This window comes from Aulonocara stuartgranti (assembly GCF_965226115.1).
Source record: "Aulonocara stuartgranti genome assembly, chromosome: 14".
NCBI lineage: Eukaryota > Metazoa > Chordata > Actinopteri > Cichliformes > Cichlidae > Aulonocara > Aulonocara stuartgranti.
Genome location: NC_138950.1, coordinates 18436400 through 18450257, shown reverse-complemented (window position 1 = coordinate 18450257; position 13858 = coordinate 18436400). Strand labels below are relative to the sequence as shown.

The 13858-nt window shown below is 41.0% G+C and overlaps 1 protein-coding gene across 2 annotated transcripts in view; it reads right to left on the bottom strand.

The window, feature by feature from the left end:
• Nucleotides 1-11878, bottom strand: part of rsrc1 (arginine/serine-rich coiled-coil 1) — a 120137-nt gene extending 108259 nt beyond the window's left edge. Inside the window, exons 1-3 of one of the 2 annotated variants that reach the window (XM_082502807.1) lie at nucleotides 11806-11878; nucleotides 11154-11348; nucleotides 7394-7516 (exon numbers count right to left, since the gene is read on the bottom strand). In XM_082502807.1, coding sequence (XP_082358933.1) covers nucleotides 7394-7516; nucleotides 11154-11332 — 302 coding nt within the window. In that variant the 5' untranslated portion in view covers nucleotides 11333-11348; nucleotides 11806-11878. Of the gene's footprint in view, nucleotides 1-7393; nucleotides 7517-11153; nucleotides 11349-11441; nucleotides 11717-11805 lie in introns of those variants that run through there. The other variant, XM_082502808.1, reaches the window with a different exon arrangement.
• Nucleotides 11879-13858: the final 1980 nt, after the last annotated feature.

The following is a 13858-nucleotide window of genomic DNA, read 5'->3' as shown; positions in this document are numbered from 1 at the left end:
AGTGAACACAATGAGGGCTGATTGCATGTTATTAGTGTTTGGCATTTCAGTGGTTTTATTTTCAAAACAGCAAATCTGTTTCTCTACCCAAAAAAATAACACTGGAAATGACATACTTCTACTGAGTTTCAGTCATCAAAGAACTAAATCGTGTCTTTGGTATACAAACAGAAATTAACTTTAGGCTGGTGTCTATGATACCTAATTAACCCTGAAGACTTTCACTGGCAGAGGTGCAAAACAATACAAAACCTTCTCAATTATCACAGGTATGATCTTGAAACTGTATCCTCATTTTATCATTTTGCATTTACTTTTTTAAGACAAGACTATAAACTTGAAGATTTTAAACTGTAATGCTATTAATACAGTTATTTTGGGTACTTGTATCACTCATCCTCAAATATGATGTTGCTCGGCACAAATTATATTGATTTACTGTATGTTTTATGTCTCCAGTATATATATATTAACATAAAATGTTAATTTGTGTTTATAACTTCTGCTCCTGGGCATCACCGCTGCTTCCCAGCAAGAAGGTCCTTGGTTCAAATCCACTGGCCGGCTCATGCCTCTGTGTGGAATCTGCATGTTGTGCTTGTGTGTGTGTTCTCTCCAGGTATTCTGGCTTCCTCCAACAGTCCAAAGACATGCATGGGGCTAGGTTAATTGGCAATGCTAACTGGGCTGTAGGTGTGAACGCAAATGGCTGGAATGGTGAAAGGTTTGACTGCAATAAACAGGCGACCTGTTCACGTGTACCCAGCCTTCACCCTATGACAGCTGGGATAGGGTGATAGGGTGTCCAGCCCACCCACACCCTGAAACCAAATTGGATAAGCTGAACAAAATTAATGGATGGACTTTTACTCAGTTTTAGCTGCTTCAAAACAAACGTGTTGAGTGACCTTCAGAGAAAACCGATTATTAGGACATAAATGCTGTCAATTTAAAAAAAAAAAAACAACAAAAAAAAAACAAAAACATACTAAAAGCTAATAACATCACAGCTAAGATAAAAAGATATTTTATTTTCCCAAATAAACCATTCAAATTTTGCATGTTCGTAGTGATTAGGGACAACAGTTGGTGTGTTTTATATTGAAATCTCGATAGGTACTAGTGGTTAAACAGGCAGTTAGTCCAATTGTACTAATAGTGCCTTCCTATGTGATGATTGGAGTTTTAGGGAAATACAGAATTTCCTCATTTTACAACCATACTAATGAGAATGAGTATGAATGTTCTTTTCTAATTTTGAAGTAACTTTCTGCTTTGAACCCAGATCAATGTGCTCAAATGATTTCTGACATAATGATTAGGCGACCGAGATATTCCTCTTTGCCCTCTATGAACTGACATGAAAAAAATGTTAAAAAATGTTTAAACTACATTTTCCAACCGCCACTACAACGTAACAAGCTTTATGTGTCATTACTACCCATTTGTTTAGCAGACGGATAATATGAGTAAAGGGACCAGTCTGTGCCGTCTGTGATGTTAAACTCGTCTTTGTTTAGGACCATCGAATTTTTGTGCGTGTGCGCGAGTGCAGACTACAGCTAGGTTTCTACCCAGGGGAGTGGGCTAGTGTGTTGTGAGCCTGCAGGATGGAGGGGTGCGATGGAGAGGGGGGTGGCTTGGCAGAAGTGAAGAAGAGGGTGAGTAGGAGGGGGGTTTCCTCTGGCAGTAGAGGGGAACACTGCTTGCGGCGAAGCGGGGATGAAAGAGGCTGTCTGTGTCAGTCACTTATTCCTCCCTTTGGTAAATAAAGGTTTCTGACAACAAAGCCGAGCAGCGCTTGACTGGCCTTTACAGCAGATAAATAAAAAAGACAACACAGAAAGAGAGTAAGACAGAGAGAGGGGGGAAAAGAGAGAAACACAACAACAAACGCGTTCAGATCTCATGACGCATGTTGATTTTTATGGAGTAGAGAAGACGTAGCTGAACTAAACCAGGTCATCTTTCAGTTTAAATCAACACTTTGCAAGTCCGGTAATAGGGGAAGAAGGAAAAAAGGGCTAAATGTCATCCTGAGGAAAGGGGAGAAGAAAAGCTGTTGAGAGTCTATGGGATAACAGACAGACGGATGGAAAAAAACAGCCAGAAGCCTGCTCTTAAATTCCAGTATAAGACCCACTACAACATTGGGAGAACACAAGTGAGATTCTGTACCTTGAAGAAGAAAAAGGATGTAAGGATTGTTAGCAGTCTTCCTCATTTTATTTTGTATCCATCAGCCACACAATTTACCCCTTATGGCCAACTTATAAAAGCAAAATGTCAGTGTGTTTTTGAGGAAATCGGATTTCACATGTCATTTCCTCGAAACACACTCGGGCTCGTTTCCCTCATGAAGCTAGCGACACCCAAAACCACCTGCTACTTCTCGCTCACAGACACACTCTAAACTGTGCAAATAAAAATATATGTCGGAGAAAAACGCAGAGAAAAATTCCCACCCCGCCACCTGACAGGGGAATTGCTGATCCAGGTGCAATGAAAGCTGGGAGGCTTCACTTCAGCTTCCCCACAATAAAGTTGCTGATTTTCCTCCTCCCTCTTCTGTCTACTTGCACTCAGCTGCCCCACCATCCACTCCTCCCTTCTGCTCCTCACCTCGGCGCTCCTTGTTCCAAGCTGCCTGGATGACCTTGTACACACTCCGTGTCAGTGCAAGGCAGAAAAAGCTATCTAGCAGATGTACGACACCTCATCTTATACGGGAGAAAATTGCTGAGTGAAATAAATACCAGGCCATCGCTCAACCTTTGCACGTACACGTGCACACGCCTGGAGTGCTTCTGTGATCTCCTGTGCAGAAAACAGAGCTCATGTTATGGTCTGTAACATCCAAATAACCTAGTTCTTCCAGTCTTGCTGGAGAAGTTCCACAATGAGGTTCCAATCGTACCGCTGTCTGTGATATTTACAAACACAAAGAAAGCCATTTGGAAATCATCAATCTAATACTCCCACAATCTTAAATTAATCTGAGTGTAGCCATCGATTTGACTTCTGAATCTCGTCTACTACAGACCTGAATAGGTCAGCGTTTTGATATTTTAACCCGTTTCATTATCGATCCACATTGTTATTCCTCCAAAATGAAAAGCTTTTGCTGTTGCAACCGAGCCTGGACATGCAAAAGTAGTTCAGTTTCTTTCTGAGTACTCCTTTTAACAGGAACACTCGAGGCTTACTTTAAAAAAAATCAATACAACCCAAAGATATGAAAACAAACTCTGTACAATTACTGATTATTATTTCCATCTTCGGCAAGTTTAAAATGCACTTATTCATTTACTAATAGCTGAAATACTATCCAAAGGTGGTGGAGATTAAAATCCACCTACACCTCTAAGGTGCTCCAATCTAGTTTTACTGACCAATCGAAGCACTTTATACTACAAGGTGCATTTAACAATGCATTCAGTTATTCTATAAACTTTCAGTTCTTTTATTATTTCACAAGCATGACCAATTTAACGTGCAGGTCTTTAGAGTGTGAAAGGAAGCTGGAGTACCAGCCAAGAAACCACGTAGGCACAGGAGAACATGCACCTCTCACATGAAAGGATTTAGATGGGGTTCAAAGCAGGAACCTTCTTGCTGTGAAGTGACCGTTGTAACCATTGCACCCCTGTGCTGCCAAAGATATGCATGTTCAGTTTATTAGTCATTCCAAACTGGCCACAGGTGTGAAAGTGAGTATGAATGATTTCAACAGACTGGCAAACTGTGCCATATAAGAGCTAGGTTAAGCTCCACCCCTCATGACTGCCCTGAACTGAATAAGCTGAAAAAAATGGATAGACTTTAGATTTGGAGTCATTTTCCTGCTTTAAGCAAGCATCGGTTTGGAACTCATCTTGACATGTGTGAGAGTCTGAGACAATCCTAACTCTGGTCAGCGTAGCATAGCACTTTAGATGGTGTGTTTATATCTCGCTACTACTAGGAAAATGACTGCTAATTAGAGGTCTCACTCACCATATAATTATGACAGCAGTGATGAAGTCACTCTGTGCTAGCAGGGCTAAACCCTGACGCTAGCACTCTGCGTTGCTAGCTCAACACACCCTGAAATATTAATGGGGAAAATGTAAGCATTACCATGTGCCCTCCAGTATATGCTCACCTACGTGTGAATAGCTAACATTACCCGAAATGCTCAGCTTCCTTTTGATGGGTCAAGTGGTGGATTTGACGCATGAGACATTCCTCCTCATCTTCCAACGGCCCTCTAAAGCTAACTGTTGTCAATGAAAGGCTGACAGAATGACTGACTGCGCCACACACATTTAACCCCTGCTGTGGCCGCCCATGAAAGCGGACCACACCGATGCTCCGTTGAGCTCACCTAAAGACGTTCCTGTGATCCGACTGTGATGATAGGCCGTGTCGCCTTTGTTGGACTGGGTATGCATCAGATCACTCTACTCTGCTGCTGCCATGCTCCACTCTGCTCTCCCCCAGTGGACTAGGCCGTGACACTCCCCCTCATATTCACGCAAATCTGCACATACATGCATTCTCTCAATCAGCCTCACACATGTTCACTTGACAGCGTGCTCACAGGAAGGCACGACACACACCCACAGAGCCTGATATGCCTGCTCACATCAAAGAGAATAAACATTAATGGCAAATAGGTAATCTGCTCCTCTTGTCTGTTTTACATTTCAGGGCTAGATTGACTGCCTCTGGGGGACCTGGCCCTTCTCTGATTGAGGGCAGGAAAAAAAAGAAGAAAAAAAAAGAGTGTAAAAGAGAGGAGAGGAGAAGGAAGCAACGATAGATGTAAACACATGATAGAGCGTTATTCTTATTTCATGTATCTCTTTATTTTTTATTTATACAAAGGGGATTGAAAAGGAGGTAATAAAATTCCTTCACTTCAACCCACGATGGCCCACTATGGTCCTAATCTTCTCCCCAGCAATATTCCAATGCAGACATTATTATTCTTATTTCTTCTGAATAATATCCCTCTCTTCTCTACACTGGGGCTCACTTTTGTCTTTCCACTTTATTCCTCCCCCTGTTTTAGGATCTTCTCTGCTCTATCCCTCGCCTGGAGAAACTCAGCCTATTCTCTCCACACTTTTTCATTCCCTTCTAACTTCTGAACCCCTCTCTCCATCTTCTCCTCCAGTCAGTGCTCTCTGTATCTTCTTACTCTTCTGCTTCACATGCTGAAGGAGGTGCCAGGTTGGTGTGGCCAGGGTGGGGAGTGGGGGGGTTGGCAGGCAGCACCTCATATCCTATCTGCGTATCAATCATGAGCTGCTGTCCATGCAATCCTCCTCTGATCCATCAGCCAGCCTCTCAGGGAGCTCAGGCAGCCTCATCCCGACGCGCACGCGCACACACACACACACACACACACACACACACACACACACACACACACACACACACACACAGCACTGACTAATAGCAGTCAGGGCACCTGTGCACACATCAACCTGCTTTCATTTCACAACCCCCAGCTGCTGTAAAATATGCAGTGTCCCACCAAAGTCATGCACAGCGCAGATGCAGCACTTCTGATAAATACAGACGGAAGAATAGTCACATAATTTCTCCACAACTGCTCAAATACCATTTAGCTTCGCTGTCAATTAAATTAAATATTATGCTCTAGATTCATTCTTAAATTGTGTGGTTGATAAAAGATTTAAAACAAAAAAATCAAATTACTATTTTTTGCCAATCAATCATTTCATCACTTCTGCTCTTTTCCCATTTATTACACAAGAAAACTGCCACTGGATTCTTCGAACGCTAACACAGGAGCACATGTGCCCGTGTCAACTTCTGCAGACACAAATTGTAGCTGCCATCACTTAACTGCATAAATTTAATCATCATTGCCATCATTTTGCACATCTCCACCTCTAACACCGCCTCAACCTCATAACGCCCCACCACGCACTCCCACCAACACCAGCCCGGCCCAGCCCACCTGCTCCTCGCTTACCGCTAAGCCGATTACACAACGCAACCCTCCTAATCACACTGCAGCGTTTGTAAACACCGATGTCATCGACTGTAGTTCTAAATCTCCCAAATCCCTTCCACCTTTCATCTCACACCACACCATTTTCAACTGATGTTTTAATCACCAGTGGTGCTGTGAGTGACTGCCACTGTACCGCAGAGAGCAGCGAGAGAATGTGTGAAAAATGTTTGGCTGAATTCTCCCAATAAATGGCCTCAGCGTGCAGTCAAACACCGAAATTCGCTTATTCCAAAAGCCTGTGAGCATTACATCGGAGAGTTGAAGTGTGGTGCCTTTTCATGGCGCAATCAACCACACGTGTCAGAACATCCCTGTTGCATCATCCCTTCATCCTGACACCTCTGTAATCAAGATATTAAAACACTTTTTCCTTTGTGATTAAAATGATCTATGCTCTCCCCCGCAGCCATACACAAGTAAACAAAGGGCCTTGCTTGCGCATATATTATGACAACCTTTTCTTCAAATGTGCGTCTGTGCATGTATTTATGCATTTGTTTGTGTGTGTGTGTGTGTGTGTGTGTGTGTGTGTGTGTGTGTGTGTGTGTGTGTGTGTGTGAGGAAGGGATTTAAAAACAGCACAGTTTACTGGTTCATTAGCACCAGATTAGCTATGCTAATGACATGGACCACCACACAGAGACTTTCTCTTTATGTTTCTGAAAGGGACACGGGACTGTGAGTGTGTGCATAGTGTGGTGCAGCCGTGTACACATTTGTCACGTGAATAACTTTTTTTTTTTAAAGGAGCAACAACATTAATAATCATAATTCAACAAAGTATGTACCACTAATGACGGTTTAATGGTGCTAATGAGTGAAAGGAGAGGTGCTTCCAGAAAAGGGTTTGGCAGGCAGACTGGAGTGGTGCTGCATGTGACCTGCTGTCTCTGCGTGTCACAGTCTCATTAATACTCATGCAGTAAGACGGATAGTCGGAGCAAACGGAGACACAACTAGATGCACACGCAATACAGTAATTCAGACCTAAAACATAAGTTTCCATGTGCTTCCATCTGATGACATAAGACATAAATATGAAATGATGTGTTGTTTAGACTACAATAAACTTTCAAAAAAATGTATTTTTCTGTAATAAGAAAAATCTGCAATGGCATTCCTTGCACTGATTTGTAATACAAACACCCTTAACCTTTCCAAGCTTCCCCCCCCCCACCCCCAAACCAACTTTTAAAATGATGTGGGTACCGTCTCTCTCATTCCTTTTCTCCAAGCGTGACTAAAACTTAGACAATCTGACTTTAAAATCCTGTTAGGAAACTTCAAGTGACTGGAAATAATACAGCAGTTTGAGGGATTAAGCAGAATGAGCAGAATGAATAATGTCCACGATGGTGCTACCTCCTGTCCCGGCTGCGTGACCTGTGTGAACGGTGGCTCCTCCCTTTGTCTCTCTCTGCGCTTCGACTCCTCCTCCTGCGAGATGAACTGTGAGACGAACTGCTGCTGGAACGTCTTCTCCTCCTGGGACAGGAAAAAAAAAAATACACACATACATTTAATCTTATTATAGAATCCTTAAAAGCAGATCAATCATACAGGAGTATGATTATACAACTAATCATTGTTCTGGAGTTCAAAAAAAAAAAACTGCACAAATTTGTCCTGAATGCTTAGGGTGGTTAATAGAGGGAGGGGGGGGGGGGGGGGTCATTCAGCTGTATTGTTTAGTTTCTCACAGTTTACTTTCCACAAAAATCAAAGTCTTACCATTCCCGTAAAAAGTCTCTCCTCACTTCACCCTAATGCTCCACTACGTCAAGCACATTTTTCTGTGTTCATTTTCCCAGTGGACAAAAACTCAGAAAGCACCATCTAAAATTCTTCCCTCTTCTAAAAAAGTGGATATCGTGTCACTACTTTATTTTGCTGTTATGTTTAAGAGAAAACATACCCACACGATCCAGAAAACGTAGCTTGTTATCAGAATCACAAGCAGCTAGTGTGCATTAGTGAATGCTCTGGTCCAAGGCCCAGAGCTGCAGAGCCATGCAGGATGCCTTACAGTTACTCCACAGGGGCCCTTTAGTTCTCTGCTGCTCTTTAATGTGGCTACAGCAGCGTGTGCAGCGTCTATTTTCCAAACACCGCTCACACTGAGTTCCTATTGATATCATGTAGCAGGAGTCATTTATGGGAGTGAATGTAAATGCTGAAACAGCCCCACGCCCGATACTGCAAACACTTTGTGCAATATTCATTATTTAAAACATCTTCTTTTGTTTCACCAGAACCAAAAATAACCAAATCTTTAATACACATGCCCCCCCCCACAAAAAATCCCTCTCTCAGTCCTGTGGGAGCTCTGCTAGATAGAGAAGGAGAGAAGAAAAAGGCAAGCAATACAAATAACACAGAGGCTGAACTATCAAACCAGATTTGTACCACTTAGAGAAACCCAGCAAAGATCTATTAGTATTCTAAAGGCTGGATCCCAAGAGCGGGGCCTTATGAAATAACTTCCACAGCCCTGCACAACCACTTCACACACTGCACAGAAGAAGCACACAGTAGTGAGATGGGATTATTTGGAAGGAGGGGAAAGCTCACACATTTTCACAAAAGCCTGTGTGCACGTAATAAAACATAATGGGTAGAACACATGCAAGAGGGAAGCAATGGCCAACACAGAAGTCTTTAACGTGAACGCAAATAACACCTCACAACTTGGACTTCATTTTGCGTTTATTCACACACACTTTTCCATCTCACTCCCGTATTGTAACTTAACCACGGCCAGGGATACAATTACTTTCCTTACATATACATGTTAATTATGTGGTTATGATGTCACCCAGCCAGAACATAAGCCCTCTTCTGTTTTACCTCATGTAAGGTCACTTTACATTACTCAGGTTGACAGTGCTACAAAACGTGTGGTCGCTTTTATGAACCTATTTAAAGCAAGTAGATCCAACACACACACAGAGACAGAAATAAAGAAGGTCTTAGTCAATTGTTCAAAACACACAAGCAGTTAATAGATGAAGGACTGTGGTCCCAGGGTTTACACTGCCCACCCTACCCCACCCTGTGCAGGCAGCCAATGACTTCCCATCAGCAGTAATGGACCTTGACCAAGCCTCATAAATAATTACCATCAACTGGCCTTGTCTGAACAGCCACATACACCCAGTGGCAGCTGTGGATAGACGGTTGGATGGATGGAGGTCAGGTCCAGTCAGTAGCTACTTGCAAAGAAGGTTGATTATTACTGAACCTCCTCATTCCTCAGCAACAGCTAAACACTGAAGTGTTTTACTTTACGAAGATCAGAATAAAATGATAAAACTGATGTTATGTCATAACCTTTTATATTTAAGCCTTCACATTATCAAGAGGAGGGTTGATATGAAATAAGCCCAAACAAAAATCTATCCTAGATTTCTATTGAAGAATAAGAAACTAACCTCTCTGCAAAGCTGTTTGCCTTCCAAACCTATTTTTACAGACGCAAAAGTGCTTGTTTAAATTCTTACTGACATCCTTTCCTGGACAAATTATTACCACTGCACATTGATTCAAAATTTTCTTGTTAGATTTTATTTCTTGGTCCTTTTAAAGTGTCTTAATTCTGGCATTTACTGGGAAAAGTATGACGGCCCTTCGCTGTCCACACGGAATCATTACCGAAGACATAATTTTCCAATCTAGGAACTTCATAACTCATTTACTAGAAAATAGGTTTACTCTTAAATGAGCTATGTTGTAAAAAGCCTATGCTAAACATCTGTACTTTTAAAATCAGAACATTTAATGTGAAACGTTTAGAAAGCTAGCATGCTGGCCAGACAAACATCTCTTAATCTGTTGTTCTATCTAGCTTCATTACCTAAGCTTTTGTCTGTTGAGGAAAAAGTCTGAATATGATATAATCCGATATCATGACGTTCTCCATTTTAAAACAAAAACTAGAGAACATTTTGAAGTCAAAACAAAATAATGTCCACCATTTTTTTCATGTATCAGCTGATATGCAAATACATTCCTCTACTTGGCTGTCTGAAATGCAAATTCCTGAAATTCTCATGATTACAGACACATTTTGATGGGATGACAACCAAAGATATAAACGATCAAATTCGAGAAAATATATATAATTAGTTTAGCTGCTCCTGTTTCAGGGTGCCGGTACCATGTATGTCCAGTGGCTGTCATACTTTCATGTTTTACTGAAATGCTTGAATACAAAAGAGTCACAGTTATGAAAACCTGCTCTTTTCCAACTACAATAAGTCAAAATGTGTGAGTGGAAAAAAAAATCTGCATACAATGTTTGTGTTTTGTTTTTTTAAGCTATTCAAGCTATACAGATAATATATGTATACAGAAGAATGTGGTAACTTAACTACAGAGCACAAGAAATATACAAGAAGTATACATCAGTGTTTTCAGCCTCTGCTTTATCGAGTTTTTCAAGAAAAGACTGACTGCTGGGAAGCATAATACCACTAAAATCCAAGTGGAACCCAAGCAGCATATCAACTGGTGATAGTGGCCAAAAGTGATCCCTCAGAGACACGTCAGCATCAGTGCAATTGTTGTCCCATAGACAATACATACAACTTTAATCCAGGTAAAAGATATACTAGGGTTGAATGCAGCAATTGCAGAGTTAGTCATAACGAAGCAACCAGCAGCTCCTTCATGTGAAGTCTGTCGAATACATTCCCCTTTTCAATAACTCTAAAACAGTATAGGTTTATACCTTATATTCAAATATATTGGCCAAAATACAGGGCGTGATTGCACACGTTTTATTACTAGTTTACAAGCGCATGGTCATTTGTGTGCATTTGAAATGCTGTGTATTTTAATGTACATGATGAAATCTTCTAAACTGAGAATCCTGAATGACCTCCTGGATTTTAGTTATGCAATAAATATATTTTGTAAAAACCAAAATATTTGTGTTTAAAATGTGTCACATTTTAATTAGGTTCAGCCCCTCCAATGAAATGCTCAATTTCTGAATGCATCTGGCTTTTAACCTTTCAGAAGCTTTAAATGCAAAACAGTCGTTGGTTAAACACACTCCAGCCGAACAGAGAGCCGCACTCTGCACGCATGTAAGAAGGAAAATTTCACGATGAAGCCTAACCTCCTGTCTCTGGAGCGAGAGCGGCTCCGGCGGCGACTGGACCTCCGACTGCGGCTACTTCTCACTCTGCTGCCAGAGGAAGAGGACGAAGAAGAAGAAGAGGAAGAAGAGCGGCGACGCTGTTTCTTCTTTCTCTTGCTTCGGCTGTCATCATCACTGTCGGACGAGCGCCTACCCATGCTGGCGGTCAGTCAGCTGGCAAAACATACACAAGAGTGGGGTTGCTCCTTTTGACATCTCTCAAACAACCCTTCGAGACAGTTTGCTGGAATATCAGTGGGAACCGACCTATTTATTTACTCCTCACGTGTATAAAACACAACGTTTTTACTACTCTGACCACTGTACCATAAGCTCATTTAACGACTATTAAAGCACAGCCACCTACATACAGTAGTATTTAACTTATTAAATCACCACCGACTGCTAAAAGGTAAAGTACCGTTGCCGCAAGCAGCTAATAAATGTTTGTTTTTGTGCAGAGGCTAGCTACTAAGCTAACGGTGCTAACTTAACCAGCTTGGGACCGCGGTTCTTGTTCTAAATAAAGGTCCCGGATGTGCAATAGTAAACGTATCACATCTACTAACATGTCTTATATTAAAAATAAGTGTATCCCTATAAAAATTAAAAGGAGAGTCCCGCTTCTCACCTTTAAATGGCACTGCCTCTCAACAACAGCCATGCACTGTTTGGGAGACTCTGCTTGTCAAACCGGAAAGCATCGATCAAGGAATTAGAATCAAACACAGAGCAATCGATCGAAGGACCCCCTTTTTTACCATAGCTTTACGGATTTTGCCTCTATTATGTTTCATTAACTAAACAACACTTATTTAATAATTCGGCATACATAGTTTGTCGTTGTTGTTGTTGCTGCAACGTTAGATATTGTGTTAAACAGTTTTAAAGTATTTTTGTATAACACTACTACATAAACAAAGTCGCTTGAATCGCCTTAATTAAACGAGATAAAGTTAGACAATTACATTTCCATAATAGCATGACTATTATGACGATTTGGGGGATGGTAAAAGCTCTTTAAAAAAGAGCATTTCTAAATGGAGATTATTTAATGTAGTATTTTAATGAGGGACTAAGCTTCATTTGTATTTTTTTCTCTTGATGGTGTATTTTCTGTGCAGTTTTTAAAATAGCATCCAGTCGATGAAAAATGATGACTACAAATGTATTGCAAGTGTATGTCTGCCAACAGCACGAGCTACTTATATTTCGTTTTAATCGGACAAAATACTCACTCACAATGCGCCCAAATAAACGAGTGGATGTGTGTCAGTGATTATTTGCATGAGATCATCTTCTCAGATATTAATCTTTTTCACAAACAAGGCCAGGCAGAGGATCCAAACAACATTAAGTGAATAACTGCTTCCTGACATTTAAAAACAGAAGAAAGGACAACATTATATCGACTGATACATTGCTAATGTGCACAGGAATGACAGATAAGAGAGCATTAAATGGGGCAGTTTCAGTGCAAATAGACACAGGAGGCAACTCAACGCTACAGGAGGAATCCTCCCGCTTTCCGATGCAGTAGAAATAATAGTAATTAATGCCTAAGGTTTAAGCAGAAACTTCATTAATATTTAATGAGGAGAACTGTAAAGAGGACTTGTGTGGAAATGAGGCTTTTTATAGATTATCAATAAACGTGCTTAATTTTACATCAAATTCATTTCGACTTTTTTTTTTTAAAATCCCGCTATATCCAGTTTCTTCTCTGGCTACACGTCCCCTCCTCTTCTGGCTTAATTGCCATCTCTTCGCTGCACTCGCTATATACCTACCTGAACACGCAAGTGAACCATTGTTTATTTTTTTATTTTTTGCAAATAATCGTTTCAGCTGGAGGGGGAGAAAAAACGAGTTGAAAGCGTTAATTAGTGAGCCCAATGGCAACGCATCGCAAGAGGCACTATAATTAAACGTTTAGCTGCTTAAACATCCTAATGACTTAAAAACCCCACTGAGGATTAATATGAAGCGATGTGGCGTATCTAATGATGACGTTGCAAAACACAACAATTAGTGATCAGAGACACAAACGGGGTGGTCTAAAAAAATATTGATTAAGTTGTCCAAAAAAAACATCCGATAATAATACTACTACTAATAATACTTTACCATACAATATTTTTATCCAATTTTATTTTTTTTTTAAACCGTGAAAATCCACTTTCAAATTAAAAGCGCAATAAAATAAATAAATAGAGCAGGCCTGAAGCGAACTATGTACAACTGTGGGTTAAAGCCAAATGTGTTCACTTGAACTTGATTTGAAGCTCCGTGTATAAGTTGGTGCTGCACCTCTCGGCATCCCAGCTGGTCCCAGCTTTCACCGCTTTCTCTCTCCGTGTCAGCGTTGCGTCTTTTTTGTTATTATTTTTTCCCCTCCGCAGATCACAGAGATATAGCGAGGAAGGGCTCCTCATCCATGTGCTTCCCTCTCTCTTGTCATTTTCTGATTTTTTTTAAGCCACACCCCTGCAGAAAGAGAGAGAGAGCGAGAGAGACGGGAGAGAGAGCGAGAGAGAGAGATCCGTGACCATCTCCCGGGTGTTTAAAAAACTAACTCAGGACAATAGCAGCGAATGAGCGCTTAATTAAATTAATTAGTCCTTCTTGTCAATCTCGGATTAATGGCCAATAGCGGTGGTGCTGTTTAATGTTTTTACTCGGCT